The following is a 27,951-nucleotide window of genomic DNA, read 5'->3' on the forward strand; positions in this document are numbered from 1 at the left end:
GGTTTTGAAAACTTGAGTTAGCCTCGTTGTTGCCTTTAAATGTTAATGGTCTTGAGGGCTCCCTGAATGCTCCCGTGAGCTTGGGAACAAAGGGAACTGTGCTGTTTGCTTACAGGCATAAATTCAGTGATTCTCCAACTTTGGTGGCATCAGAATCCCCTGGAAGGCCTGTTAAAGCCCGGATTGCTGGGCCCCACCTCCAAAGTTCATGAATCAATAGGTCTAAGAATTGGGTCCTAAGAATTTGCAAATTCTTAGGTCCTAAGAATTTGCATTTCTACTATGTTCTTGGGTATCGCTGATATTCCTGGTGTGGTGACCAGACTTGGAAAACCACTGTATTAACTCTTTTAACCCTCACAAGAGTCCTGTAAGGTAGACACCATTATCATCACATCTCCATTTTATAGATGAGGATTCTGAGGCAGCCAGGAAGACAGCTAGTAATTAGTACAAGATTTGAAACCCAGGCAGTCTGACTCCAAAGTCCACGCTCTACCTCTCTGTACCATTGTGGCTTCTCAATGAGCATGTACTTATTAAGCACTTACTGTGTGCTCTTTATTTGACTAGCTGCTATTTTAAAGATCTAGTCCAGTTCCTTATTCAGGCCCAGATGATTTGAGGTTAGTCACTTCTCACTGCACCATACTAGCGTGGTTAATTTCCTAATATCTATCCAAGAGGGAAGTGAGCTTCTGTCCATCTGTTGAAATTCAGGTGGCAATTGAGATACAGAAGTTCAGTGTTTTCTCTGCTTTTAAGCATGAAGTTGTGTCCTAACCCAGATGGGTGTTCCCATGGTAAACTGTGTACTATAAAAATGCTCTTCCAAAGTCAGGATTTTCTTGGCTTATGCAAATATACAGCTGAGAATAATTTTGTGGGGTATAGTGCAGGGGTGAAAATGAAAATTCATGGTACTTCTGTGTTACCACCTCCTTATGTTTTAAGTACTTAGCCTTTATATATTTTTTTCCTTTCAGCATTTTCTTATGCCAGCTGGATTCCTATATTGGCTTTTGCTGAAGGGAAGTCCTGACTTGACCTGATATGTTTTTAGTGTTTTCTTTTGGAGACCACAAATTATGCTTCAAGTGACCACCATCTGCCTGTTAGTGGGACATTCCTATTTTAAGGGGCTTAGAAAGGGAGTGAAAGAGAAGGAAGTCAGGGAGGAGCATTTTTGACCAAGCCACTCCCTACCAAGTTCCCTTTCCTGTGGGAGATCAGGGCATGAGCTATGCAAGTACCAACTAAGAAAAGAACTGAGACTTCTCTTCATTTGTACTTCTCGGTTCCTTCCCTAGCTTTCCATACAAGGTAGAGGACTGCCCAAATGCCTGGACTGGTGTAACCAATTTTCTTCTAGTTTTGTGCATATATGCCAGGGATAAAGGACACCTTAAGTGAGGAGGTAGTCAAAAATTGGAACAAAAAACCTTATTAAGTGCCTATCATATCCAGAACATTGTCTTAGATGCTGGTGGGAGGAAACAAACCAAAAACATACAGCTGCTGCTTATAAGCAAGGCTCCATTGTAAGGCTAGCCCATTCAATCAATAGTGGAGAGTTTTGGAATTATTTTCTTCTGACTGTCAAGGATAGGTGGAATAACAGAATTGGAAAGTCGACCAGGAACATCATTTTACCTCATTCCATCTCATTTCAAGGCCACTCCTGCCCAACTTGAAGTGGTTCGGTTCCCGAGAACATGGCGAATCAGCCCAAATGCGCTTCTGTAAGACACCTAAGCCATTGTCCTTTCCTTCTTCACTTCCTTGTGAGGAGGATGGTAGCTGAAGGTCTCCCCTCTTCTGTTTTTCTCCACTCGTTAAGACATCAAATTAGATATTTTCAAGTTTTGAGCACCAAAAGCCTTTCCACAAAGTTGTAGACTCCTTTTGGCAATTGTAATGAGTCACTCTTGCCGAGAACATAGGTAGTTTGCATCCGTCTAGCACTTCTTGTCAGCAGAAGCTTAACATAGACAGAGTGAGCCGTACTTCCTGGCACTATGTACCCTAGTCAGAAACCACAACATTTTGCAACAAGGCCATTCATTAAGCGCATTCAGTATTACAGCTGGGCCACTTTTGATATGTGTAGTCTCTGTGTGTGTGTGTGAGTGTGTGTGAGTGAATGTGTGTGTGAATGTGTGTGTGTGTGTGTGTGTGCCGTGTGTAATGGGGGCTACATCCCAGCTTTCTGGTTGGCCTCACTGATGTCGCAGCCTTAGTACAGGTGCTGCACTGTGTATCTTTTGTGCAGATGCAGGTCATCATATTTAGTGTTTGACTTTAAAATAAATCAATTTACCTGCATTTGTGCTGGTCAATGAGCAACATTAAAATGGAAAAGAAATTGAATTCTTGTTGGCTGAAACAAGTGCAAAATTTCCATTATTTCTTCTATAGCTACCTTGCAAACAAAACCTTCTTAGGACTGCCAGAAAGTTCTAAATATCTTGAATATCATTAATTTTGTGATAGGTTGATTGACATTTATAGTTGGCTTTGGTCATGATGAAGTATAGGGAAATTCCCAGCATAGATGAGTAAGTTGCCATTGGATAGAGAAGGTGGTCTAAAGTTTTTCCATTTCTGGTTCCTCTTCTGATTTCTAATTCCATATTTGGTGATTTTAACTGAACATGGTACTACACTATTCAAACAATTTTCCTTTTACCAGGTTAGGAATCTAAGTCACTTATGGTCTAATTAAGATGTTCCTAGAAGTGTGAATTTCATAACTGAAGAGAAAGGAGCAGATTTGAAATTGAAATATTATAATAGGGAGCTAACAATTGGAAATAAATGGACTGTTACACATTATAATCTTGAAATTATATTTCTTGTCTTCTTAATTTTCCTCCAAAGAATATATCCTAGAATTACAACACTATTTTCACTGCCTTTGCTTCTTTCTGCCTAAGGAATAAATCCTGGGCTAGTAGCTCACTTGGGATTCCTTAGTTTCATTTTCTGAAGGCCTGAGCTTATGTGCTATTTCCCCTGGAAAGCCTTCCTTAATTTATAAGGGCTAGATGAAAGCCCTTCTTCCAGTCTGTCCATCTTTCTTTCCTCCCCATACTAACTACATTATATCATCACTGACTGCTTACTTGCCTTACTTACCCCAAATTAGAAGCTCCTGGAGGCTGGGCCAGTGCCCATCTACTATTGCATTTCAGCGCTAGCCCCAGGCCTGGGGTATAATAATCATGCACACATTTTCTTTTTTTTTTTTTTTAACTGAATGAATGACCTTAAGGAGGAGGTCATTATTTGAAGAAGTGTCTGAAAATGATAAGTAGCTATTAAAGCTATCCAGAGTGTTGGGAGGAAGGTACATTTTATTTGTGTTAACAGCAAAGGCAGTTTCCTTGGAAGACTCAGCTTTCTTCCTTGACTATCCACTTGACTATGAATCATCTGATTATTTTCCATTTCTCCAAAGGTGCATCAGCTTTGCAACTTTTTCTCATGTTCCTTATCACTTCCTATGATTCCTGTTTAGTCTTTATTCTTGGTATAGAATAGTACTTTTAGCTTATTATTTGGGTAATTCATGAAAATCTATCTTACTTGACTACTAAGACTGGCCAAGCAAAGTGAAATTTGTTGCACTGTGCTATTAAATTAATTGTTTTGCTGGTTGTGCCCCATTAAATATTCCTTCTTTTTGTTTAAAAAAATTATTTTTGTACATTGGTGGTCATTTTACATATAATCCTTTACAGTTACATTGGTAATTGTAATTGGTAGAGTCACTTTTGAATAAGTAACTTAACAAAAGAAGAACACAAAGAACATTTCTTCACCTGCACAGACTTTTCTCTCACATTGAAGTGGTTTCTGAACCCCTATCCTCTCCATAAAGCTTTAGTGGAATAATGTCAGCCAGGCCAGACATTGTACTGGGTGCTTGATATATGGTCTTTCAGTCCCCATGACAATACTAAGGAGACTTCATTTTTAGCCCCATTTTGCAGATGAAGAAACTGAGACTCATGGAAAACAAAGAAATTTGTTTAAGGTCACAAGATTATTAAATAGCTCAGCCTGATTCATGCATAGATCTGTGTTCTTGCTGCTGCAACGTATTGGAGTGTGTTCAGAGAGGTGATGAATAGTATGAGGTCAGGAAACCAGGTTGTGTGATGAGAAAACTGGATATGTGGCCTCACAATGATTGAGGAGAGGAAAAAAATCTTCAACTATCTTCTGTCACAAAGAAGAAGGATCAGGGGCTTCCCTGGTGGCGCAAAGGTTGAGAGTCCGCCTGCTGATGTGGAGGGCACGGGTTCGTGCCCCGGTCTGGGAGGATCCCACATGCCGCGGAGCGGCTAGGCCCGTGAGCCATGGCCGCTGAGCATGCGCGTCCGGAGCCTGTGCTCCGCAACGGGAGGGGCCCCAACAGTGAGAGGCCCGCGTACCACAAAAAAAAAAAAAGACTGCGCAGTGCTAGTCAGAGTGGTGCAGGGGAAGGTGGCTTTCTGAAGCACACTCATTCCACTCCAGAACGCAGAAGCACGTTAAGTATGAGAAGCTGCCGTCGTCCTTCCTCCCTCCCTCCCTTCCTTCCTCCTTCCCTCTTTCTCCCTCCCTTCCTTCTGCCAACAGATACTCACTGAGCACCTTTTTTATTTTGAGCACTTGCTAGGTTCTGGGAATCCAATGGTATACAGAACAGATATGACCCCCGCCTTCTTAGAGGTTACAAACTAGTAATGATAAAGAAAAGAATTACAAATCGAGATGTGTGTGTAAAAGATGCACCCAAACATTTTAATAGAGGGCTTGATTTAGGTTGGTTCAAGGGAAGGATTCTCTGAAGGAGCAACATGGCAGATTAGCCTTGAAGAACGTGCGGTCTAAAGCAAGAGTTGGCAAACTACGGTCTATGGGACAGATTTGGCCGCCACCTGTTTTTGTGTAAAACACAGCCACACTGTTCACCTAGGTATCCTGTGGCTGCTTTCGCAATACTATGGTAGCATGGAGTAGTTGTGACCGAGACGATATGGCCTTCAAAGCCTAAAACATTTACTATTTTGCCTTTTACAGAAAAAGCTTGTTGACCCCTGGTCTAGAAAATACTTGAAAATAAGAGCTATGATATTTAGTTTGACCCATGCCTTTTCAGACAATGTGGGCCATAGACTTTGCATGACTGAAATGTTTGTGGGCACCATTTTTTTTTTTTTGGACGTGATGGCATATGTCTCTTCATGAAGTAGGCTTTAAGCACAAAAGCTTTCTCTGAAACTTGACATTGCATAATTCAAGTGGATTTTCTATTTGTGGAGAGTGTTATGGCATGGTGATGTGAGCTTTACATGGAATCAGATTATTTTGAATTCAAATACTGGCTTTACCACTTAGGAGCTTCACTTATGTGCTGTGTTATTTACCCTTATTACTCTTTGCTTTTCTCATCAGTAAGAGAGAAGTACTTATAGTGCTGACCTCATGTAGTTACTGTGAAAATTCCATGAGATAATAATGCAAAAGAGTACTTAGTACAATGACTGACATACAGTAAATGCTGAATACATATCATACATTATAATTATTTTTAAGATACAAAAACATTTTCATAAAATGACACGTCAGTGTTTGTAATGTCATCCCATAAACAGTATTCACAGTTTTTCTTTTATTTTCTATTCTAATAAACACATTTTTTTCATGATGTCTGAGGATAAATAAAAGAGGTGACATCTAAGTCACAATTTTGCAATGATTGAAATTGATGTTATAATATTTTGAAATTTTTAGCATGTTCACAAAATTAAATTTTTTTTAAACTCTGGAAATTTGAGGGTTTTGCCACATCTCCCTCTCCCAGTGCTATATTTAGGGGGCGTGTGCTTCTTACTGAACTTCACTGCGTATTCCCAACTGCCTGCAGCTTTGCGTATCTGTGAATGCCCATCGAGGCATGTCTTCCTCCTTACTGCTTCCTCAGTCTACAACTCCAGCCTGTATTAACCCTGTAGCTTTAAGTCCAACCCCTCCCAACACAACAGTTCTTGGGTTTATTTTCAGCTACTCAAGAGAGGGCCAATTCTTGTAACCTTTTCTTATTCTCTCTCTCTCTCTCTCTCTCTCTCTCTATTTGTTGTCTATAGTCCCTGTTCTGATGTCCACTCCTCCCACCGCCCTCTCACCCTAGCCCATTCTGCCCTAAATTTCCAGCTTTGGTTCCAGTTTCCTATGACTTTGATGTGCCGAGCACATGGGTGCTGATTGATTATCATCTGAAGAACCGTGAGGTGTTGGGGTGACAACAGTGAAAGCTGATTGCCTCGCACGCACTCTGCTCAGCTGTCCCTCCTCCAGTTCCAGGCCTCAGTTCCCTGCTGAGCGATGGAGTTCTCACCATGCTGTTCATGAAACTGGCACCCAGCGCTTCCCTTAAAATGCCTATTTGGTGGCCAGAAGTCATCCAACAGAAATTCAGTGAACACTGCAAAGCACATCAGCAATGTGCAGCAAGTGAGCCTGCTTGCACACCGTGGTGGTGGTTTCACAGCAACATGAAAATAAGCATTGGCCTGATTACCTAGTCAAGACAAATTTTTAAAAAGAGAACGGTTAAAACAGAAACCAGGTAGTGGGGCATAGTCTGCTTCTGCTTTCTGACCCTTTCTGTAGGCTGCATGGTTACCTGGGAAATACAAACATAGACTTGTGTTTTCAGAGGCATCAGATGATGATGCCAAAGCTGGAGAGAACCTTGAAATCATGTGCTCCACCGCCATCATTTGATAGATAAGGACACAGGGAGGCTGGGTGCCTTACCCAGGATCACATGGAGGAAAAGCAGCATTGATAAACGTGGGTGGGAGGAGGACCAATTTGCAGGCAGCAGAGGGCTTTAGTGAACTACGTGATTTTTTTGAGACAAATGTTTCCTCCTTTTTGTTTTATTTTATTTAAAATTCTCTCATCTATCTATCCATCTATATATATATATAAAAGACGTATATAAGTTTATATAAATGCATAAATTGGATATCATAAATTCTAGGCTTTTTTGTTTGCTCTCTCCTTCCTATTCTCTTCATTTCTCTGTAAACAATATTAAAAACCTTATATGTATCTTTCCATATTTTTCTCCATATGCATACATACATTATAGGGGTTTTTGTGGTCACTGTTTTTTTTTAATAAGACTGTATTAAAAGTATGTGATACATACTTTTCTGCATTTTTGTTTTTCTTACTCAATAGGGCCTCATGGAAATCTATCCAAGTCAATTGGCATAGTTATGACTCATTAGTTAGTGGCCATATAATAATATTTCATGGTTTGTGTCCTACATTATTCAACCATTCTCTTATTGACAGCCTTAACTTTGCTTCCTGCTTTACCACTATAATTCATGATGAAATAGATATCCTTGTGCATGTATCCTCATGTTCTTTTTCCTCTGAGGCAGTGAAAAGGAAGTAGAATTACTAAATTTAATGGTAAATGTATTTTTAATTTAGTAGATGTTGCCAGATTAATTTTCTGATGAATTGTAAAATTTCACATTTCTACAGCATATGAGAGCACTCTTGTTTCTGAATTCCTGTCACTAATAGGCCTTTTTGCTCTTTTTTCTGCTGTGACAAGCTGATGGGGGCGGGGGGAGTGAATCTCCTTGATACTTAGAGTGCCCTTTCTTTGACTACCAGTGAGTCTAAGCATCTTATCCAGTATTTATTGGCCTTGTGAATTTACTTTTATGTGCATTGTCCATCGATGTTCTTTGACCATTTTCATTCATTCGTTCATTCTTTTGTTCTCTACCCCCACTCCCTATTTTGGTTATTTTCTTGTAAGAGCTCTGTGAAAATTCAGATAATAACCATTTTTTTTAACATCTTTATTGGAGTATAATTGCTTTACAATGGTGTGTTAGTTTCTGCTTTATAACAAAGTGAATCAGTTATACATATACATATGTTCCCATATCTCTTCCCTCTTGCGTCTCCCTGCCTCCCACCCTCCCTATCCCACCCCTCTAGGTGGTCACAAAGCACCGAGCTGATCTCCCTGTGCTATGCGGCTGCTTCCCACTAGCTACCTATTTTACATTTGGTTGTGTATATATGTCCATGCCACTCTCTCACTTCATCCCAGCTAACACTTCCCCCTCCCCGTATCCTCAAGTCCGTTCTCTACATCTGCATATTTATTCCTGTCCTGCCCCTAGGTTCTTCATGACCATTTGTTTTATTATTATTTTTTTTAGATTCCATATATATGTGTTAGCATACGGTATTTGTTTTTCTCTTTCTGACTTACTTCACTCTGAATGACAGTCTCTAGGTCCATCCACCTCACTACAGATAACTCAGTTTCGTTCCTTTTTATGGCTGAGTAATATTCCATTGTATATATGTGCCACATCTTCTTTATCCATTCATCTGCAGATAGTAACTCTTTTCTATCTCTCCATTAAAAACATTTTTCTCAAATTCATCATTTATCTGTTGTCATTAGCCAATCATATTGGGGTTTTTGCCACCCATATTTCAAAAATGAGAATATTTCACATTTATTTAAAGATGTTTTTCTCTACAGAGGCATAGGGAAAGTTTTTGAGAAAATTTTACACTTTCTGTAATAGTAATCTTTCTTTTTTTTTTTTTAACAGTAATCGTTCTTAAATGAACCAGGATTACAGACACCAAAAGGAACATGTCAGTTTACAGTTACAAACTATGATTACAATAGGAGACACACATGTGTCTAGAATGGAACCCCCCCCCCCCAGATAATCCAGAGAAAAGTGAAAAAGTCTAATTTATTAGCACTGATAATACAGTTAACATAGTTTGTCACCCACATTCTCTCAAAGGAGTCACAAGTTTTAAAGAAGGAAAAACTGTGAAATAAATGTAAACAAGATATTTTCAGATTAGATGTAATACATCAAGGACCTATATAGGAATTTGGGAGCAATTTAATCATATTGTCATTAACCTTTAATTATGATATATTTTGCCATGCAAAGATGTCTCATTTTTATACAGTCAAATGTGTCTATCTTTTGTTTTATGGCTTTTGGATTTTCTGCCTTTGTTAATATTTCCCCTACCCCTAGCTTATTATGTAATTTCCCTTGATTTTTCTTGAAGTTTTTATATTGCTTTATTTTTAATATTTAAATCTCTAGTCTTCCTGAAAATCACTTGTATATATGTAAATTAGTGGATAACCAGTTGTGCCAGCACCATTTATTAAATCTAACCTTCCCCACTGAATAATTGAATAAGCTACTATCTTTGCCATATAACATTATATATATAATCTTTAGGTTATCTAAATATTCTCTTTTATTTTTCATTGATCTATTTATTCCCATGTTAATGTGATTTTGATTCTATTACGGTAGATTTTTGTTGTATGTTCTTATATCTGATAAGAGAAGTTTCCCCTTACAATTCATTCATGTTATACTTTTCTTGACTACTTTAGGCATATAGTCTTCTTTATGAATTCACACTCATTGTAGCTAAGTATCCCCTAATGCCTGCTGGAATTCCAATTGCAATTGCATTAATTTATAAATTACTTTAGAAAGTATTAACTTATTACATGTCATATTCAGTGGAGGATTATAAAAACTCTTTAAAGACCAGACTCACACTAATGGGGATACACTAGAGTGTTGTACAGCCAAACCTTGTCTGGTTGTGCTTTTGCTTTATTGCACTTTGCACATACTGCGTTTTTTACACATAGAAGGCTTGTGGCTATTTCTCATCAAGCAAGTCTGTTGGCGCCATTTTTCCAGCAGCATTTGCTCACTTCATGTCTCTGTGTCATATTTGGGCAAGTCTTGCAATATTTCAAGCTTTTTAATTATTATTATTGTTATGGTGATCTGTGATCAGTGATCTTTGTTGTTACTATTGCAAAAAGATTATGACTCACTGAAGGCTCAGATGATGGTTAGGATTTCTTAGCAATAAGATATTTTTTAATCAAGGTATATACATTGTTTTTTAGACATAATGTTACTGCACACTTAATAGACTACAGTATAATGTAAACATAACTTTTATATGCACTGGGAAACCAAAAAATTCATGGGACTCCCTTTATTGGGATATTTGCTTAATTGTAGCGGTCTGGAACCGAACTGCAGTATCTCCAAGGTATGCCTGTAATGTGCGCTTTTCCTGCCAAGTAAGCTCAAGGCTGCAGTTAGGACACTGAGTGAAGGAGAGGAAGGAAAGCTACTAGCAGCTGTAGAGAAGCCACAAGTGCCAGTCTCTGTCCTCAGTCCTTTGCACGGTGCCTCATACACATAATTTTATATCTGCACTTAATATAAATTAAAAACCCTTTCTGCAGGTAGGTTTGAAGATTTCGTAGCTCAGATATTTGAAAACAGGAAATGCTGTTTGGTGAGGACAGCTCATGTGTGCTCTGTGTGGTTTGCCTTTTTGCTTTGGATCATGCCCCTCCGTTTGCCTTGAATACCCACAACCTGCCGCAATTCAACCTATCCTTGTCCACTTAGCTCCCTGTTCCAGGAAAACGTTCCCATCCCAAACCAGAGACTCCTTTCCCTGCTTAACTCCCGTGGCCCTTTGCTCTCTCTGATAGCATTTATTACACCCTTTATTGTCTTATGGATAATTAGCCATTCTTTGTACCACTTTTACCAAATTGAACATCTGCCCTGTGGTTGTTTGGGGTGCTGGGGATACAATGGTGAAGAGATGGTGGATTTATCGTTATTTCCTACACTAAACTTCATGCCTATGAACCAAATCTTTTTCCCTTCTATTCAGAGAATTCTTCACAGTGACTCATACATAGAACATGTTCAACCGGTGTTTGGTGAGTAAGTGAATATATGATAGGGATTAGGCCATAGGTGCAATGATTCTGGCTGAAATATGATTTTTCTCAGTTCTACATCAATCAGTTATCACTTTTTCCCTACTTTAAAGTTTTTTAGAATACACCGTATTTGTTGCTTTTCCCCCAAATGTCTTTCGTCAAATTTTTCCTAGTTTGCCAGAATTTTTCATTTAAAAAAAAATAATAATAATAATTTAAGATTTCCCCCTACTATATTTTAGGCACCATAATAAGCATTGGGGATAAAATGGGGATCAAAAATAAACGCACATCAATAAAATTGCTGTTTAAAAGATGGAAGTTGGGTCTGTTTTCTCCAGATAGCATGTAGGCACAATATTTTTTAATCTAAAATCATGAGGTCTAACTTATAATACAGGTAAAGGTGTTAGGAGCCTAAAATAGATTTAATATTTGATACCTATATTTAAATTGAGAAGTGAGTGAACATAACTCTGAATATTCTAGATTTGTGGACTTAGTGTTCATAATTAGAAAAATATGGGAATAAAACAGAAATAATCAGTGCTCCCAATCCTTCCTACTGAAGAGTAACAAACTTTTTAAAGAATGAATACTTCCAATATAACCCAGTTTTCTTCTCTATTGTAATAAAATAAACATTTATTTTAAATTTAGACATTTAATTGTGTCTTGCCCGATATACTTACGATTCAGCTAGAAACGTGTCTAGATGAATACTTATACATTAACTTAATTAGAAACTGTGTGAATTTACATTGATCAGGTCTATATTTACTGAGCATATACTACGTGCCAGGGACTATTCTAGGAACTCAGGGTACAGCAATGAGCAAAACAAAGATCCCTGTTCTTGTGCACTTATATTCTAGTTAGGGGCCGATGGGGGAGACAGCAAATAAACCATAAATATAGTAAATGAGCAAATTATGAAATATGATAAAAGGTAATAAGTGCTATGGAAAAATAGTAGGGGAGATTAAGGGGGTTTAAGGGTGCTGGAAGTGAAGGGGTCAGGGCAGGCTGCAGTATAAAATAAGGTTATATTAAATATAATAAGGTTATATTAAATAAGGTTATGTTAATATTAAGTTAAATAGGAAGAACTACGTCCAGCCTAAAACTTAAGAAATGTGGAGTTGTAGAGTGCTATCAGAGGAGATTCAAAACTGCAAGTACGGGGTTGAAAAATAAAAACTGTAAGGAATCTTAGAGATACTTGTATTACTCAGCTTGAAAGAAAAGGTCTGGGAAGACACAACAATGATTTTCCAATGGTGTTTCTAACTCCATTGAAGATGCTACTTGCAGAAATGTTCTCAATTGTAACATGAGAAATGTAGGTCCCCCACAAGGGAGAACTGCCTGAGAACGAGAACTCTTGTGTTCTAAAATTTGATGTATGGAAAGACTGAGAGAATGTCTTCTGAATGACTTAAACTTGATTAATTTTGATTTGTAAACCCACACATGGAATGTACTACTTAATAAGTATTAGCTTTTACTATTATGAATAATGATCATAGGTCTGGAATAATTTATGTGGTATTTCAGTTATTCAATAAATAAATGCTACCCTACTCGTAGAGAAATGAACTAGACATTAAAAGTCCATTCTAGTTCTATGATTCCATCATGTCTTCCTTAGTGGTAAAAATACCATTAAGAGCTGTGAATACTCAAGAGGTATTTGCTTATAACTAACACATCAAGGTAAGAGATGTGCGTGCACGTTCTCTCTCTCTCTTTCTCTCATGCATTCAGAAGCTTTGATACTTCCAACACAGGAATTGAGGTTTTCTTTTTATTTCCTCTTTCTCTGTTTTACCATAAGAGAATTAGATCATCAGGCCAATTCTTCCAAATAGTTCCATGGAATGAGTTGATTACATCATGTATTTCAAGTCTATAGCAACTACTGAGATTGTCTACAGTAGGAACAGGAGGCACCTAAATCCATCAAGCATTTTAGCTGTTTTTTTTCTTTTCGGTGGAACATAAGAGAGGGGTGAACAATTTGCTGCTACAAATATAGCAGATTGTTGTAAGGCTGTATCCTGTTTGGAAATGATCTCATCTAATATGTCCGTTGGTGGTTAGCCACACTAAGCAGAACTATTATGATACGGCATTGTTGTTAGAGAGCCCTCAAAGTTAAAGCCGTAAGGATTCCTCACTGCCCATGGGGTAGGGCTTATGAGTGAGATGTAATTGTCAAGGGTCTTCAACTCTAACCTTAATCCATATAAGGACTTGTTGCAAGTCATCTTCTTTCTTATTTTCGCGCATTATTGTGCTCCTAGGGTTATTCTAGTAGATGAACTGTGCTATGTGTGTAACAATGAATTAGAGATAAAGTCAGGTTTCTTCCTTCTTTATTGATTTAGAGTAGGAATACATCTGAATACATCTCCTTTGCAATCATGCTGCTTGAATACCGTTCAGGCGTGCAGTGGCGTGCCCTCTTTTATTGTCTCCTTCCTCTGCCCCCACTCAGATAAACAATAGAACTTAAACCATGAACATTCAGAGCTGTGCAGTCTAACATGGTGGCCACTGGCCGCCTGTGGCTACTGATCACTTGAAACGTGGATAGTCCGAGATGAAATGTGCTGAAAGTGTAGAACACTCACCAGATTTCGAAAACTTAGTAAAAAAAAAGAAAGAATGTAAACTATCTCATTAATAATTTTTATATTGCTTACATATTTTGGATATATTGGTTTAAATAAAATATATTATTAATCTTAACTTTCTTTTTTACTATTACGATGTGGCTACTATAAAATTTAAAATCGCGTATGTGGCTTTCATTATATTTCTACCGGGCAGCTCTGGTCTAGAGTCTGCCCTCCCACTTTCCCTTCTGTTATCCTGGGGGAAGCCTTTAGAGCCAGTATTGATTACTTCACGCAGCCCAGGGAAAGATTTGTTTCTGGGTGTGTGTACACATGTGTGCATACATGTGAGTGTACATGTAGGGGTGGTGGAGCTGGAGAAGGAGCAAAAAAAAGAAGGAAAAGGAAGGGAGTAGTTTCAACCAGCATCGGTCTCAGACGCCATCACTTAAAGTAAGGAAGGAGGAAGAGCCGAGCACAAATTGGTTCCCCATCAGGCAACTTTGTTCTTTGTTTTAATAGAGGGTGAATCACTGGGACATCAGACTCTTCTGAATTAAAATGTAGACACAAAATACAGAAGCAGGGCTTCCCTGGTGGCGCAGTGATTGAGAGTCCGCCTGCCGATGTAGGGGACACGGGTTCGTGCCCCGATCCGGGAAGATCCCACATGCCGCGGAGCGGCTGGGCCCGTGAGCCATGGCCGCTGAGCCTGCGCATCTGGAGCCTGTGCTCCGCAACGGGAGAGGCCACAGCAGTGAGAGGCCCGTGTACCGCAAAAAAAAAAAAAAAAAAAAAAAAACAGAAGCAAACACAGTTTAAAGAATTATCATTGTCATCGCTTTCCTTAGTCAACAAAGATAATTAAGAACCGACCTATATCCCACCTGATAGTTCTGATTTGGATAAAGGATATAATATGTTCTATTCTGCAGCATTTTATAAAAGAGAAGTTTCTGGCTGAGTTAGAGTCTTTTAATGATCTTATAGTTTACGCTTAAATAAACATCCAAACTAATATGATGGTATTCCTGGAGAACTGGAAGATTTTGTAAATCAAGATGCTTTTGTTAAAAGTTAAGATATCAGGCAGATTCTACTTTTTCAAGAAAAAAATAAGGGTATTTTAGAGACCAAGCCCATATGACTTAAGTCAATGATTTAATGTTCTACATAAGACAAATCAGTTTTACTATAATCTTGTCATAGACCATGAAATGGCAAACAAGTATTTTCACCATTTTATTAGCATAATTAATTAAATAGCCCGGGTGGGGAGCCCAGTGATAATAACCACAAACTGAACTGTTATTTAGGTTAATGAAAGGGGAAAGGGGAGGGCCAAGAAATTTAGATCAGCGCTAGCCAATAGAATATGTAATGAAAGCCACATCTGTAAGTTAATATTTTCTAATAGCCACACTGATTACTTTCTGCGGCTCAGAGAAAGACACATTATTTGCGAGAGAGCAAGAAAGTTTAGTGTGAAGTAAAGGATGAAGTGGTCCTGCAGCTGGAACTTTATAATCCCCAAGTTGGAACACTGTCATGGAAAGTACTAGCCAGGTGTGGATAAACTAACTGTACTTGCAGTTTATCATAGGATTACACTATTTCATAGCCGAAAACGGAGACCTGACAGCCTCTCATTTCAAGTGAGATGAATTAGGCCCAAAGTAGCAAAGTAACTCACCTCAAGTCCCACAGCCGAAGTGGCAGAAGTAGAAATAGCACCCAGTTTTTATTCCCTGTAGACGGTTGTCCGCACTATTCTATGCTGCCTCTGAATTACTGAGTCATTCATTTCTTTGTTCATTGGTCTATTCAAAAGAACATTTGGTGCCAGGCACTGTGCTATGGCCTTAGGATACAGTGATGAATACGACCATCCTCGTCCTCAAGGACATGATGTCATCCTGTGACCCTGTTCAATTTTCATGGTAAGCTGAGGATAGGAGTACTTCAAAGGATATTTGTGACAAGCTCAAAGGGCTCCAAGATGTAAGGGTTTGCCCTCCATTTGTGAAGAGAAACACTTGAAGGAGTCAGCAGAGACCTATTCTGAGTGAACCACACTAAACAGTATGGTTAAGGAGAGGACAAAACGCATGACCTCTTCAGTTGAAATCACACTGGAAACTGCTTGATGGACTGCATGGGGAACCAGGCTTGGGTCCCACCTGTCCTGAGGGAGAGAAAGGCTGTTCCACTCACATCAGTTAATTGACAAACACTTCACTATGGACCCTGAATGTTGGGGATCATGGAACGTGCCATGATGTGGCAACTGCTGGTGCTCTGAGGATTTAAGAGACAAACCGCCATGGGACTGTTTTGACTCTGGAGGGGCAAATATTGTTCATGGTCATGAGAGGATTGGTAAAAGAAAAGAAAACAAAACAAAACAAAAAAAGTCATTAGGTCATCACGAATCTTCCTAAGGATCATAATACATCTCATAAAGTTTGAGTCACAAATACAAAGTCCCCATAACTCATTTCCCATTTCCTATGCATTCCCTCCCAGTCAATGCTCCTATGGGTACATATTTTACATTGTTTAATCAGGATGTATGTGTAATTTTTATAACCTGGATTTTGCAATGAAAAATTTCCCCAAACTGCTTTTCCACAGTTTAAGTCATCATAATTGTTATTTTAGTGACTGCGTAATATTCCGTTCAGTAATCCGATCATGTTTTGCTTAAACTTGTAGTTAACCAACTTATTAAACAAGATGCTCCTTGGACTTTACTGAAAATCATTGTGAATGCTTAAGAGTTTTCATGATAAAACACATACTAACCCTATAAAGCACATTCAATGGATCATTTAGTGGCACAGTATATGCTGCTGTAGAGTCATAGGCCTTCAACCTCCCCAATAGCAAGATGCTTTCAAAGTGTCTTTTGGCTTAAAACGATTTTGCAAAATTGGTACATATAATAGGCTCAGCTAACCCAGAAATTAAAAAGAACTCTGTTGGCAGCACTGCCCCTTCTTGTAATAGGTCAGGAATGTGGACACTGTTTTTATTGGTACATGACTGCTGAAGTTCCTAGTTTGTTTGTTTGGTTTTTGCGGTACGCGGGCCTCTCACTGCTGTGGCCTCTCCCTTTAAGGAGCACAGGCTCGGGACGCGCAGGTTCAGCGGCCATGGCTCACGGGCCCAGCCGCTCCGCGGCCTGTGGGATCTTCCCGGACCGGAGCACAAACCCGTGTCCCCTGCATCGGCAGGCGGACTCTCAACCACTGCGCCACCAGGGAAGCCCATGAAGTTCCTACTTTTTATAAAGTGATCTGGTCCCTAAGAATCTGAGGACTAAACTATATAGTGACCCCCCAAACCTAAGGAGGAGGCCGTGGATTAACTAGGCTCACTTTCTTAATCAGGGCAGGATAATGGGTTTCAGGAGTCTGTGGCTGCCGTACCTACTTAGGAAGGGAATGGAGCATGGGTCAACTTAATTTTTTAGGTCTTTGGAAAACTGTTATAAATAATATAGGAAACTAAGATATTTTATCCTAGATAAAAGTAGTTACAACTTCTGTTGTAGTTAGAAGTTCTAAGTAAGGTTAGGTCCTTTTTGATATTGAGTCTGTATGGGAGTAGAAATTTTCTTTCTGCCGATTATTTTAACTTTCATTTGATGACCTGATAAAAGGAGTTATGTATTCATCTGACCTTGGGTAATGACTTAAACTTCTTTGATTTTCACTTCTTTCCATTTTCTACCTGGGAATGATTACATCTGGCTTACCTGTATCATGAGATTGCTGTGAGAATCAAATGAGATGTAAACTGTAAAATCTTCTGACAAGTGCAAGGTGAATGCTATTATTAATCACTGGTGATGATAAATGATGATGATGAGTGAGAAATCCCCAGATACATCATCAGACAGCAGGACACTCTGTGGGTGTGTCAGGCTAGGGTATGGTGAAGTGATGCCAGTTAGCACCAGTGACTTGTTCCCTAATGTAAACCTCTTCCTTTACTTGTGGAAGCATGCTTCCACAGACTAGGCAAGATGTTCTGAACTCACAATATTAAGGTCATCCAGAGAATCCAGGAAGAATTTCCCTAATATTTTTGTGTTCTGCAGTGACAAATTATACCAAGACCCATGTGTAAAGTTATTTCCAGGAATAAGAGACAGTGTCATCAAAAATGGAAGACAAGTCTGTGGCTAGAGGAGCATCTTCCCTATGCATTTGAACACTCAGGCTTGCTTTAAATTGTGTCCAGGTTGTGTGGTTAAGTTTTTGCCTGTAGGGAGTAAGCCACACAACTCCCCACAATTTCAGTGGGAGGCACCTGACCCAGTTTCCATGGTCTGAGCTGAAAGATTACCCGAGTGTGGGCACTGCCACAACGGCCTATAAACATTACATAGGGAACTCTTTAAAAATTCACATTTTAAAGAGTAAATTAGATCTTCATTTGTTTTGCTTAGGTTTTTGGGTGTAATTACTTTTTCCTCCTGAGGCATTTCAGCATCATCTCCACAAATAGTTATTAGAGGATTGGGAAACAGTTCTGCACTCACTGTCTTAGAATATAAATCTCACCCATGTAAAGCCATATATGTTTGTCCTGGGCAGATAGGAAATGACTGATTGTGTCATTGTTCTCTTGGCCTGACTCTGCCCAGGTATCTTAGATACATAGGGTGATAGACAAATTCTTTCAGGGCCACGGAAGACATATTCAATGAACCTAGCTTCAGGGCACAGAGTATCTTCACGATATTTGGAAAGAATAAACTCTTTCCTCCTTCCTTACCAGGAGTTCGATTACACCATCCTTACCTTTGGAAGAGATGAGAGCATAGGTCATTTCTATCTCTTTGAGACTTTGAAAAAAATTAAGATAAAGAAAGTGAGATAATATATTCTGAAGAAAAGAAGGCTGCCACAGAAGATATAGTCCACATATCCACTGAGTACCAAAAAAGGGAAGATGAGGTTTAACTAGGGTTGCATCTGAGGATTTATGTCCAGACAATGATGATTGCCTCTGAAGTGAGTGGGAGTTCCCTTCCACGGGTAGAGTTCTAGTTGCATGAGATGATGTCCTTTTGAACCTGCCTAAAGTGGCTCCTTATCCACATACGTCTGATAAATCTTCATCATAGTACTATTTTTATACATCACTTTGAGTAAGTAGAAGGGTTCATTTGTGTTAAATAGGTGAGCAGTTGGCAGAGGGGACATTTCTTAACCTGATAATGAGGGAAAGCCCTCATTAAGACCCTAAGCATTGAAGAGCCACGGTCTTCTACTGTATCTCTTTCTTCTCTGTAATTTGTTTTCTCAAAATCTGGTCTGTAAACCACCTGCAGCAGAATCACTTGGAGAGCTTGTTAGAAATGCACATTCTTGGGCCCTAGTTCAGACCTGCTGAATCAGAGACGCTGGGGTGGGGCCCAACAGTCTGCTTCAGCAAGCCCTGCAGGGGATTCTGATGCTCGCCCCAGTCTGAGAAGCATTGGGATGAGGACATCCATTTCCTTCAGAAATTCTTTACAACAGTAGGGAAAAGACTCATGAAGAGAATGTGATTCATTCGCCATGCCTGGGTTTTGTTAATCTCAGTTTAGAAGGAAATTTATAAGGAGATTTAATCCAGCCCTCTCTCTAGTATTTGAATCCCTCCCTTCCCCCCTTTCTTCCTTCCTCTCTTTCTTTCCTCCTTCCTTCCCTCATTTCTTTTCCCTCTTTCTCTTTCTATCTTATGTGCCAGACACTAGACCAGGGATTGAGGATGCAGTGATGAATGCGAACAGCAATCTCCTGTCTTCCTAGAGCTTACAGTCTAGGGAAAAGGCATATTAAAATGATTATACTAACAACTATGAAATTATAATTGTTCTAAGTACTATGGTGAGGAGGTACACAATGTCATGATAGTGTATAATAGAGAGATTTAAGCAAGTCCGTACACCTTCTACAAGGTAACTCAGCCCTGATGGAGCACTTCCTCTTGCAGGGGAACTTTTGACAACTTATTGGAGCCTATTTCACTCTAAGATAAATCTAAATGTTAGAAATTTTGAGTGAAAATATTGAGTCAAAATCTGCCACACTCTACTTTGGACCATGCTATCCTGACTCTAGTATCTGGAATCTACAAGGAACAAATCCAGTCCTCTTTTACATTGCAGATCTTCACACAGATAAAGAATTCTTCTCTCTAGGTTTTTTCTTTCCAAGGCTGTGAGATTCCTCATTTACTTGGTCTTCTTCAGAATACTCCGCCTTTTTTTCTTTATTTTTAAACTTTTTGTGAAATATTCTGTTGCTCAGCATGAGCTGGAAGTATATAATGATAAGCTCAGAGTGGTGTATCTCAGAATCTGTCTATAACCATCATTGTCTTTGGTATATTCCACATTCCTGTGGTCCAACCTCACCTGCTTTATGTACGACTGTATCACACCACTGACTTGTACTGAGCTCACAGTTAAGTGAAACCCTGGTTACCTATCTATCTCTATCTGTCTGTCTGTCTATATATTACCTTTTCCAAGTAATTGAAAATGTTTTCCTCTAAGATGTCAGTAACATCAGCCCTTTAACCAGCACCCATCATTTAGGCTGTTTACCTACTTCATTATGTTTGTTTGCATTATCAACTAACCTAAATTTCTTCAGTGTGTCAGTCAAAATTATGCACAACTCTAATATATGTCTTGCTAAAATTAGATACAGGATGTCTCTAAAGTCAATGGTAGCTATTCTACCAATGTAATTCGTTTTTTGTTTGTTTGTTTGTTTTGTTTTGTTTTGCGGTATGCGGGCCTCTCACTGCTGTGGCCTCTCCCCGTTGCGGAGCACAGGCTCCCACGCGCAGGCTCAGCGGCCATGGCTCACGGGCCCAGCCGCTCCGCGGCATGTGGGATCTTCCCGGATCGGAGCACGAACCCGTGTCCCCTGCGTCGGCAGGCGGACTCCCAACCACTGCGCCACCAGGGAAGCCCTACCAATGTAATTTATTTAAAGGAAATGAGGTTAGTTTGTCTTCACTTGTTTTAGTAATTCCCACTTCATTTTCTGTGTTAACAAACAGCCTTTTAATATTTATTGACAAGTCAAAAATTCATGAGATATACCACTTTTAGCTATATGAGGCATACAGTTTTTCTGCGTGGTTAAAACATTCTATCAAAACAATAGAAACACCTTTTTTCCATTTATTTAAGAAGTCTTTTATATCCTCAGAGTGAGTTCTCGTATCTTTGTATTTTCAACTAGAGTAACACCATTATAATTCATTCTGGGGTCCCTGGATCTTCAGGAGGTGTACATTCTTTCTTGGCTTATTCCTCTTCTCTTCCTGGTAGGTCTGTGCTCACTAACACAGACATGGTTTGGCCAGTAGATGAATATTTTCGTCTGGCAGTTTACAGAATACTATTCAGGGACTTCTAAGTAAACCTGGGGCTAGTTCTCATAAGAGTTATTATTTACAATTTGGTAATAAATATTTGCTTAAGTTGGTCATGAATAAATAAGTTTTTAATAAAAATAAAAACTTTTATTACCATTTCATTAGAACAGACATCATTCATTTTTAATTCCAATGAGAGGGTTTTTTCTTTTGTTTTTAATAATGCATATCACATTCTATCTTGCCCTCAATCTGCTCACTAATTAAATGAGTGGTTTGGACTAAATGATCCCTGTGATATAGTCAAATTCTAGAATTATATGATTCTAAACTTTGAGAAGGAAATAAAATTTAAAATAACTTTATAAAATGGATGGCTAGTGGGAAGCTGCTGCATAGCACAGGGAGATCAGCTCGGTGCTTTGTGACGACCTAGAGGGGTGGGATAGGGAGGGTGGGAGGGAGGCTCAAGAGGGAGAGATATGGAGATATATGTATACCTATAGCTGATTCACTTTGTTGTGCAGCAGAAACTAACACCACATTGTAAAGCAGTTATATTCCAATAAAGATATAAAAAAATAAAATAAAATAATTTTAAAGTTAAACCACAACACACACACACACACACACACACACACACACACACACCCCACACCTGTGCATGTAAAACTGATGAAATCTGAATAAGGTGGCTAGATTGAATCAGTGTCAATTTCCTGCTTGTGATATTGTACTATAGCTTTTGCAAGATATTTCCATTAGGGAAAACTGGGTGAGGATATATTGGATATCTCTGTATTATTTCTTATAAAAATGTGAATCTACGATTATCTCAAAATAAAGTTAAAAAAATAAAACCATAGAGTGTCATAACAGGACATTGGAAGCAAATAGGCCTTGCTTGTCCATATACTAGCTTAAACGGATTAGTTAACCTTTCTGAAACTCAGTTTCTTTGTCAGCCTTAAAGTGGGAATATGAATTCCTACCTAATGGGATTATTGGAAGGATTATATGAGATAGTGTGTATAAACATCTCTTATGGTTCATACTCCATGATAGTATTCAGTAAGTGTTGGTTACTTTCCCCAGGGCTGCTTCTGTGCTCTGGAAGAGAAACTAGGACAAACAGCCTTGCTGCAGGTCTCCTAAAAAAAAGACGACATATGACCTGAAGCAGAAGACAGTTTGGAAGCATACATTAGTGAGATGAACCCCATAGCAGTGTAGTGAGTAATGCTGTTACATAACTTTCACAAATCACCAGGCAGATCAGCTAACATGGCTTGGCACCGTTTACCAATAAAATAAAATAACAAGGCAGCTTCCAAACCCAGCCCGAGTCAGGGAGTCCCGACACAGCAGCCAGAGTTAAAATCCAGGATGACTACATAGGCCTTGGAGCTTTGGCGTTTCAGTTGACTCAGACATGCAGTAAATCCGTATAAGTGGAAAAAAAACAAAACCGATTTCTCTCTGGCTGGCCCCCTGAATAATTGTCCCCAAGGGGCCTAGAGAAGCTTTCTTTCCCTTGCAAAAGTCCTTAATCATGTCTCCCAAATATGAGTTTTCCATGCAGCTGCACAGATGAGAACTAGGGAGGGACTAAGGAAAATAGACATGTCTTGGTCCCGAGGATGTGATTGTTGAGTGAATGGCCAAGATGTGTCTCCCACATGTCTCCTAAAATGTTTAGAGTTTCCCAGGGCTCTGTCCTCACCTTTGATCTGATGAATGTTTTTGTCAGTGAGTTGGATAGAAACACAGAAGGTTAAGCCCACCAAATTTTCATATGATACCGGGGTAAAAAAGGGAGTCTGGGGACAGAATTACAATTTTTTAATGATTTTGGCAGGCTCTAGGGCACTGAACTGATCACGGTAAGTTGTACTTTAACCAGGGTAATGTTAAAGCCTGCACTTCAAAATCAAAAGCAGAAGTATAGGTTAGAAAAGGCTTAGATTGACAAGGGTTTTTTATGAAAAAGTTGTAGGGATTTTATTGGACTACAGGAAATGTATGAGCCAACAGGTTGCTATGGTTGATTAAAAAAGAGGTTAGGGACCAGAAAAAGGAAAGTCATCTTTCTACTTTACATTATTTGCACTAGTTAGACAATACTCTTTGTGTTGTATTCAGTCTAGGTCCAAATTTAAGAAAGATACTGACAGATTCAAATTGGTCACTAAGGGAAGGAAGGAAAGAGGAGGGCCAAGTTTTTAAAAATCCCCAAACTATATTGTTTAAAGAATGATTGCAGGAAGATAAGGAGACTCAGCTATCTTTTAGTTACCATATGGAAGAAGAGTAAACTTGTCTATTTTGCTCTGAAAGGCAGAAGCAGGATTAATGAGAGTTCATGGAAACAGATTTTGGCTCAACAGAAGGAAAATTTTTCAAATAATTACAGCAGTTCAGTGACAAAAAAGACTATTTCATTAAATTGTGAGCCTCCTGTCACTGGAAATATTCAAGCTAAGGCTGGACGAGTGTCTCAGGGATTCTGAAGTCTCCCAGCATTGAAAAGAGCTTGGGGTGGGTGACCTTTGAGATCAGTTCTAACTCTCATAGTCTATGATTTAAGTAAGCATGAATGCCAAGGCTGCTTATGACATGCCAGAGCCACTTTTTCAACTCTTGGCTCTGATTCTGACCAGCTGTGTGACCTTCAGCTAAGAAATTAACCATTTCTTCTTCCAGTTTCCTCATCCGTAAATGGAAGGAGCTGGATTTAATGATGCCTGAGTTCTCCCCAGCACGTCTGTCTCCTTGAGCATCCTCATGACTACAGCACGTTGGAAGAGTAGAGTCTGAGCTGATGCCCGCCATTTTTCTAAGTCAGCTTGCAGGAGAGGGCCGAAAGACCAAAACCCATTGTTGATTCTGGGGGCCATGGAACTAACTCTCAAGTTCTTGTTGGCAGGAGCCTGGGTGATTATGAGCCCAGAATTTGTTCCCGTGGGATCTGTGGCAGGAAGTAGATTAAATAACTGAAAATCTGGTTTCTTTCAAACACCTGTACATTCTGGCTGAGTTCAGCAATGCCTTGGCAAACAGCTTAGAAGAAGTGAAGATCATATGAGCATTGCATTGTAGTTCTGTCCTTTACAAAGCAAACCTTTGTCTTTATTTCCTTAATGATCTGGCAGTTTCTATTGGACTTTGTTTATAATCATGAGAACCAATATCCAGAAAGCAACTTATTACGTGACAGATAGTGTTCTAAAAGTTTTATATAAATTACCTTAATCCGTTTATAATCTAAAAATCTAATGATGAAATCAGTGATTAGGTCCTTTTTACCATAAGGAAAAAGAGTAGTTAAAATCCAGTGTAAGTCTGGCTTAATGGTAGAGTCCAGAATGGAGATTCATGCCCTGATTTTTTTAAACTTCATTACTGCTGTTCAATGACTATAATTTCCTTTGTGGTCCATTTGATTGCTGATACTTTTCTTCTCTGCCTATATTAACATGCCTCATCCTGCACCACTGCTGCATTCTAGCTCTTCCACTTCTTCCTTGACTTCTCTCTGGCTCCCACATCATTGCCTCCAAATCTCATTTCTTCAGTTATTTTCTCCAAAGGTCTTTGAAAAAGCAGCCATCAGGGGGAGTGTCATAGTTTTCTTTACATGTATATGTATATAGCTATAGATGGTATGGCCATGATTTCAGATACCTCCTCCGGTTACTGAGGTCAGCTAGGGGAGAAAGAAGTAAATTGATGCTTCTTGTAAGGACGTGAAGAACTTAAACCTCATTCCCAGGCTCATGGGTCTGGCAATACTCACTCCATCTAAGTCCCACATTTTCTTCCATCTCTTTGTTTCCTTAGGCTGGAAATGAAAACAGCTGTTAAAAATAAGAGCACATGAGTCAGTTTTGAATCTCAATGTAGTAATTACAGTTTCCATCTCAATTGGTATAGTTCCTCCCAGTGTACTGAGCCCCGTATCACAGCCCCCTTGTTGTCAATTTTATACCAAGACCTTAACTTGTGTTTTCCAAACCTCTAAGATTAAACACTAAATCAATTGCCAAACCAAATAAATAAATAAATAAATGGCAAGGAAGAAAACACTTCAATTTGAAAACCTGATTCTTGGGACATGCCCTTTTTCTGATTTAGATTTTTTTTTTTTTTTGCGGTACACAGGCCTCTCACTGCCGCGGCCTCTCACTGTTGTGGCCTCTCCCGTTGCGGAGCACAGGCTCCAGACGCGCAGGCCCAGCGGCCACGGCTCATGGGCCCAGCCGCTCCGCAGCATGTGGGATCTTCCCGGACCGGGGCACGAACCCGTGTCCCCTGCATCAGCAGGCGGACTCTCAACCACTGCGCCACCAGGGAAGCCCTGCTTGTACTCATATAGAGGCTATTCCTTGTATTTTCTCTTTTCCAAGTTCCTGAGGTTTATGACCTAGTAAGCCAATCTCAAAAGAGTCATCTACAATCCATGAATTGATTGTCCCCTTTTAGAGCAGATTGATCCTCTTTTAGTTCTGCTCAGTCCCCGAATCAACCATTGAGTCCTTGACTGAGCAATCCCACTGGCTTAAAGCTCTGAAGGTCCCCCCCCCCAGTGAATCAGCTGCCTTCAACTGACCTATCTAATATTGCCCTATTAATACAGATCATATGCTATTAGCAAGAGAACTTTGTGTCCTACTCGGGGAGAAGCAGGAGGCAGGAGACTTGACCCTTTCAGTCATTTCACTTTGCCTACTTTATTTCCATTTTCTAAGATTTGATTTCTTTATTGTTAGATTAGATTATTTCTAAAATTCACTTTCCTGCTAATATTTCTATAATTCGGTTAGCACTGTATCCTCCATGAGCTAGTTTTATGTGATGAAAATTCTCTTGGTCAGTTTGGGCTGCTCTAACAAAAATACCATAGTCTTGGAAGTCCAAGATCAAGGCAGTGGCAGATCCAGTGTCTGGACAGAGACAGAGAGAGAGGAGAGAGAGAGAGCAAGAGAGCGAGCCTTGCAAAAAAAAAAAAAAAGAGGGAAGGCCATTTAGCACACTTAAAAATCCTATACCGGGCTTCCCTGGTGGCACAGTGGTTGAGAGTCTGCCTGCCGATGCAGGGGACGTGGGTTCTTTCTCCGGTCCAGGAAGATCCCACATGCCGCGAAGCGGCTGGGCCCGTGAGCCATGGCCGCTGAGCCTGCGCGTCCGGAGCCTGTGCTCCGCAACGGGAGAGGCCACGACAGTGAGAGGCCCGTGTACCGCAAAAAAAAAAAAAAATCCTATACCATTAGGTATCCATTCCTTTGTGGTAGGATATTACCTCTCAGATACAACACCTTTTAAAATCCAATATGTTTGGAAAGGCAAATCGAAAAACCAGTATGTGAGGTAGTATAGTGTAGTGCTTAGAAGCAGGCTCTTGGGTCAAACTATCTGAGTTCATACCCTTATTGGTATATGACCTTTGGCAATTAATTCACCTTTCTGTGCTTCCTGTGCTATAGTCTCCTCATCTACAAGCTGGAGATGATAATACTCACCTCAGACGTTTCTGTGAGGTTTCAATGAAGTATGTAACATGCTTAGAAGAACAGTATCTTGCTATATGTGTTAGCAATTATTATCCTTCATTTGTATAAATCAGCCTATTATATTGATGTCCTTTTGACAGAAAGTCGATATCAGGTCACAGAGAAATTGGAGTTTTATTTGGGAAACTGGGAGGGGATACCTTGGGTACATGAGGCACTTTGAGGAATAGTCTGCCTTACTGAGGTGTTATAGTTGGTGGCATAAAGCCACTAAGTGCCTGGGTGTCTGAGGGAAATACAAGAGAGATAAAGGGGGATAGATTTGCTCTGGTCATAACCAGCATGTCTAGTAACTGATAGAATTAATCAGCTGGTAGAATGAGCAAGTCATGTGATATACACCTGCAAATGAATTTGGAATTCAGTACTTGCTTAACTTTTTTGTGTCTCATAATTCTATCCCTTGTAATATTCAGGTAATGCTGGGTCTCTGAACCATGGAAAAATATAAAATAAAGTGGTTTCGTTTGCTAAATGCCCTTGCCTCTTTCTTTTAGATTACATGAAGCAGACGACATTTGAAGTCCAAGCCTTTTTAGAAGCTGTGCAATTCTTCCGACAGGAGAAGGGACACTATGGCTCGTGGGAAATGATCACTGGGGATGAAGTCCAGGTAACATGGGGCTCAGACTTTTGGATCCTATTCTCCATCTGAGTGGTAGGAGGTCAGGATCATAATAAATAAGCAAATTTTAAAAGTTGCAAGCATGGAGGATATGGTTCCAAAGGCCATTTCTCTCATTGTCTAGAAGCGTTTGGTCAGCAAACTATTGGACACCTTCTCTAAAGACCTCCAGACCAGACACTAAATAGGGCAGCCCAAAATACTGCAACTGCAATGGAAGAGCTACTTCCAGTTTCTGGAAAATGCATATTCTCTCAAATGACCTCATGCTTCCAGACTAGAAGCAAATGTGAGCAGTGTGGCATAGTGCAAGGTGTGTGGTGGGTCTTTAGGTCAGAAGACTTGGGTTAAAGCCTGCCAACCTTATTTAACCGCTTTTAGTCTCACGTTACTCCTCTGAAAAAAATAGGAATGACAGTGTTTGTGTTGCAGGGTTGTGAGAATTAAATGAGATGTTGTTGGAAAAGTTTTGGCAAATAGCTGTCTTTATCTATGGAATGATTTATAAAGGAAATAATTAAAGGAAACAAATTTTGAAAGCATTAGGTAGTTTTCTATATGTTTCTATATGTTTCATTTACCTTTTCTGGTACTCTATTCCCTGTGGTCCAGTATAATTTCCCAAGACCCTGATTAAATGTCAGTCATAGGCTAAGTGTCTTGGTTGGTTTGGTACCAGGCACTTTGTTACAATCTCCAAGGAGACTGTATTTCATGATGTGACCTCATCCTCCATAAGGACACCAATCACATAGCTGATTCAGCCAGGAAGAGGAGGCTGGGTACGGGCATTATTTAATTAAAGGCATACAGGGTCCAAGAATGCTATTCTTTAATTTCCCCTCATATCCCAGAATAGCAAGTGTGAAATTTGTTATTAGGGAA

The 27,951-nt window shown here is 39.5% G+C and overlaps 1 protein-coding gene across 2 annotated transcripts in view; it reads left to right on the forward strand.

Annotated features, from left to right (window-relative positions):
- Window positions 1-27,951, forward strand: part of NIBAN1 (niban apoptosis regulator 1) — a 160,910-nt gene that overhangs the window by 103,998 nt on the left and 28,961 nt on the right. For both annotated transcript variants that reach the window (XM_033437970.2, XM_004275226.3), the window contains exon 6: window positions 26,939-27,054. In XM_033437970.2, coding sequence (XP_033293861.2) covers window positions 26,939-27,054 — 116 coding nt within the window. The remainder of the gene's footprint in view (window positions 1-26,938; window positions 27,055-27,951) is intronic.

This window comes from Orcinus orca, chromosome 1, assembly GCF_937001465.1.
Source record: "Orcinus orca chromosome 1, mOrcOrc1.1, whole genome shotgun sequence".
In the NCBI taxonomy this organism is placed as follows: domain Eukaryota; kingdom Metazoa; phylum Chordata; class Mammalia; order Artiodactyla; family Delphinidae; genus Orcinus; species Orcinus orca.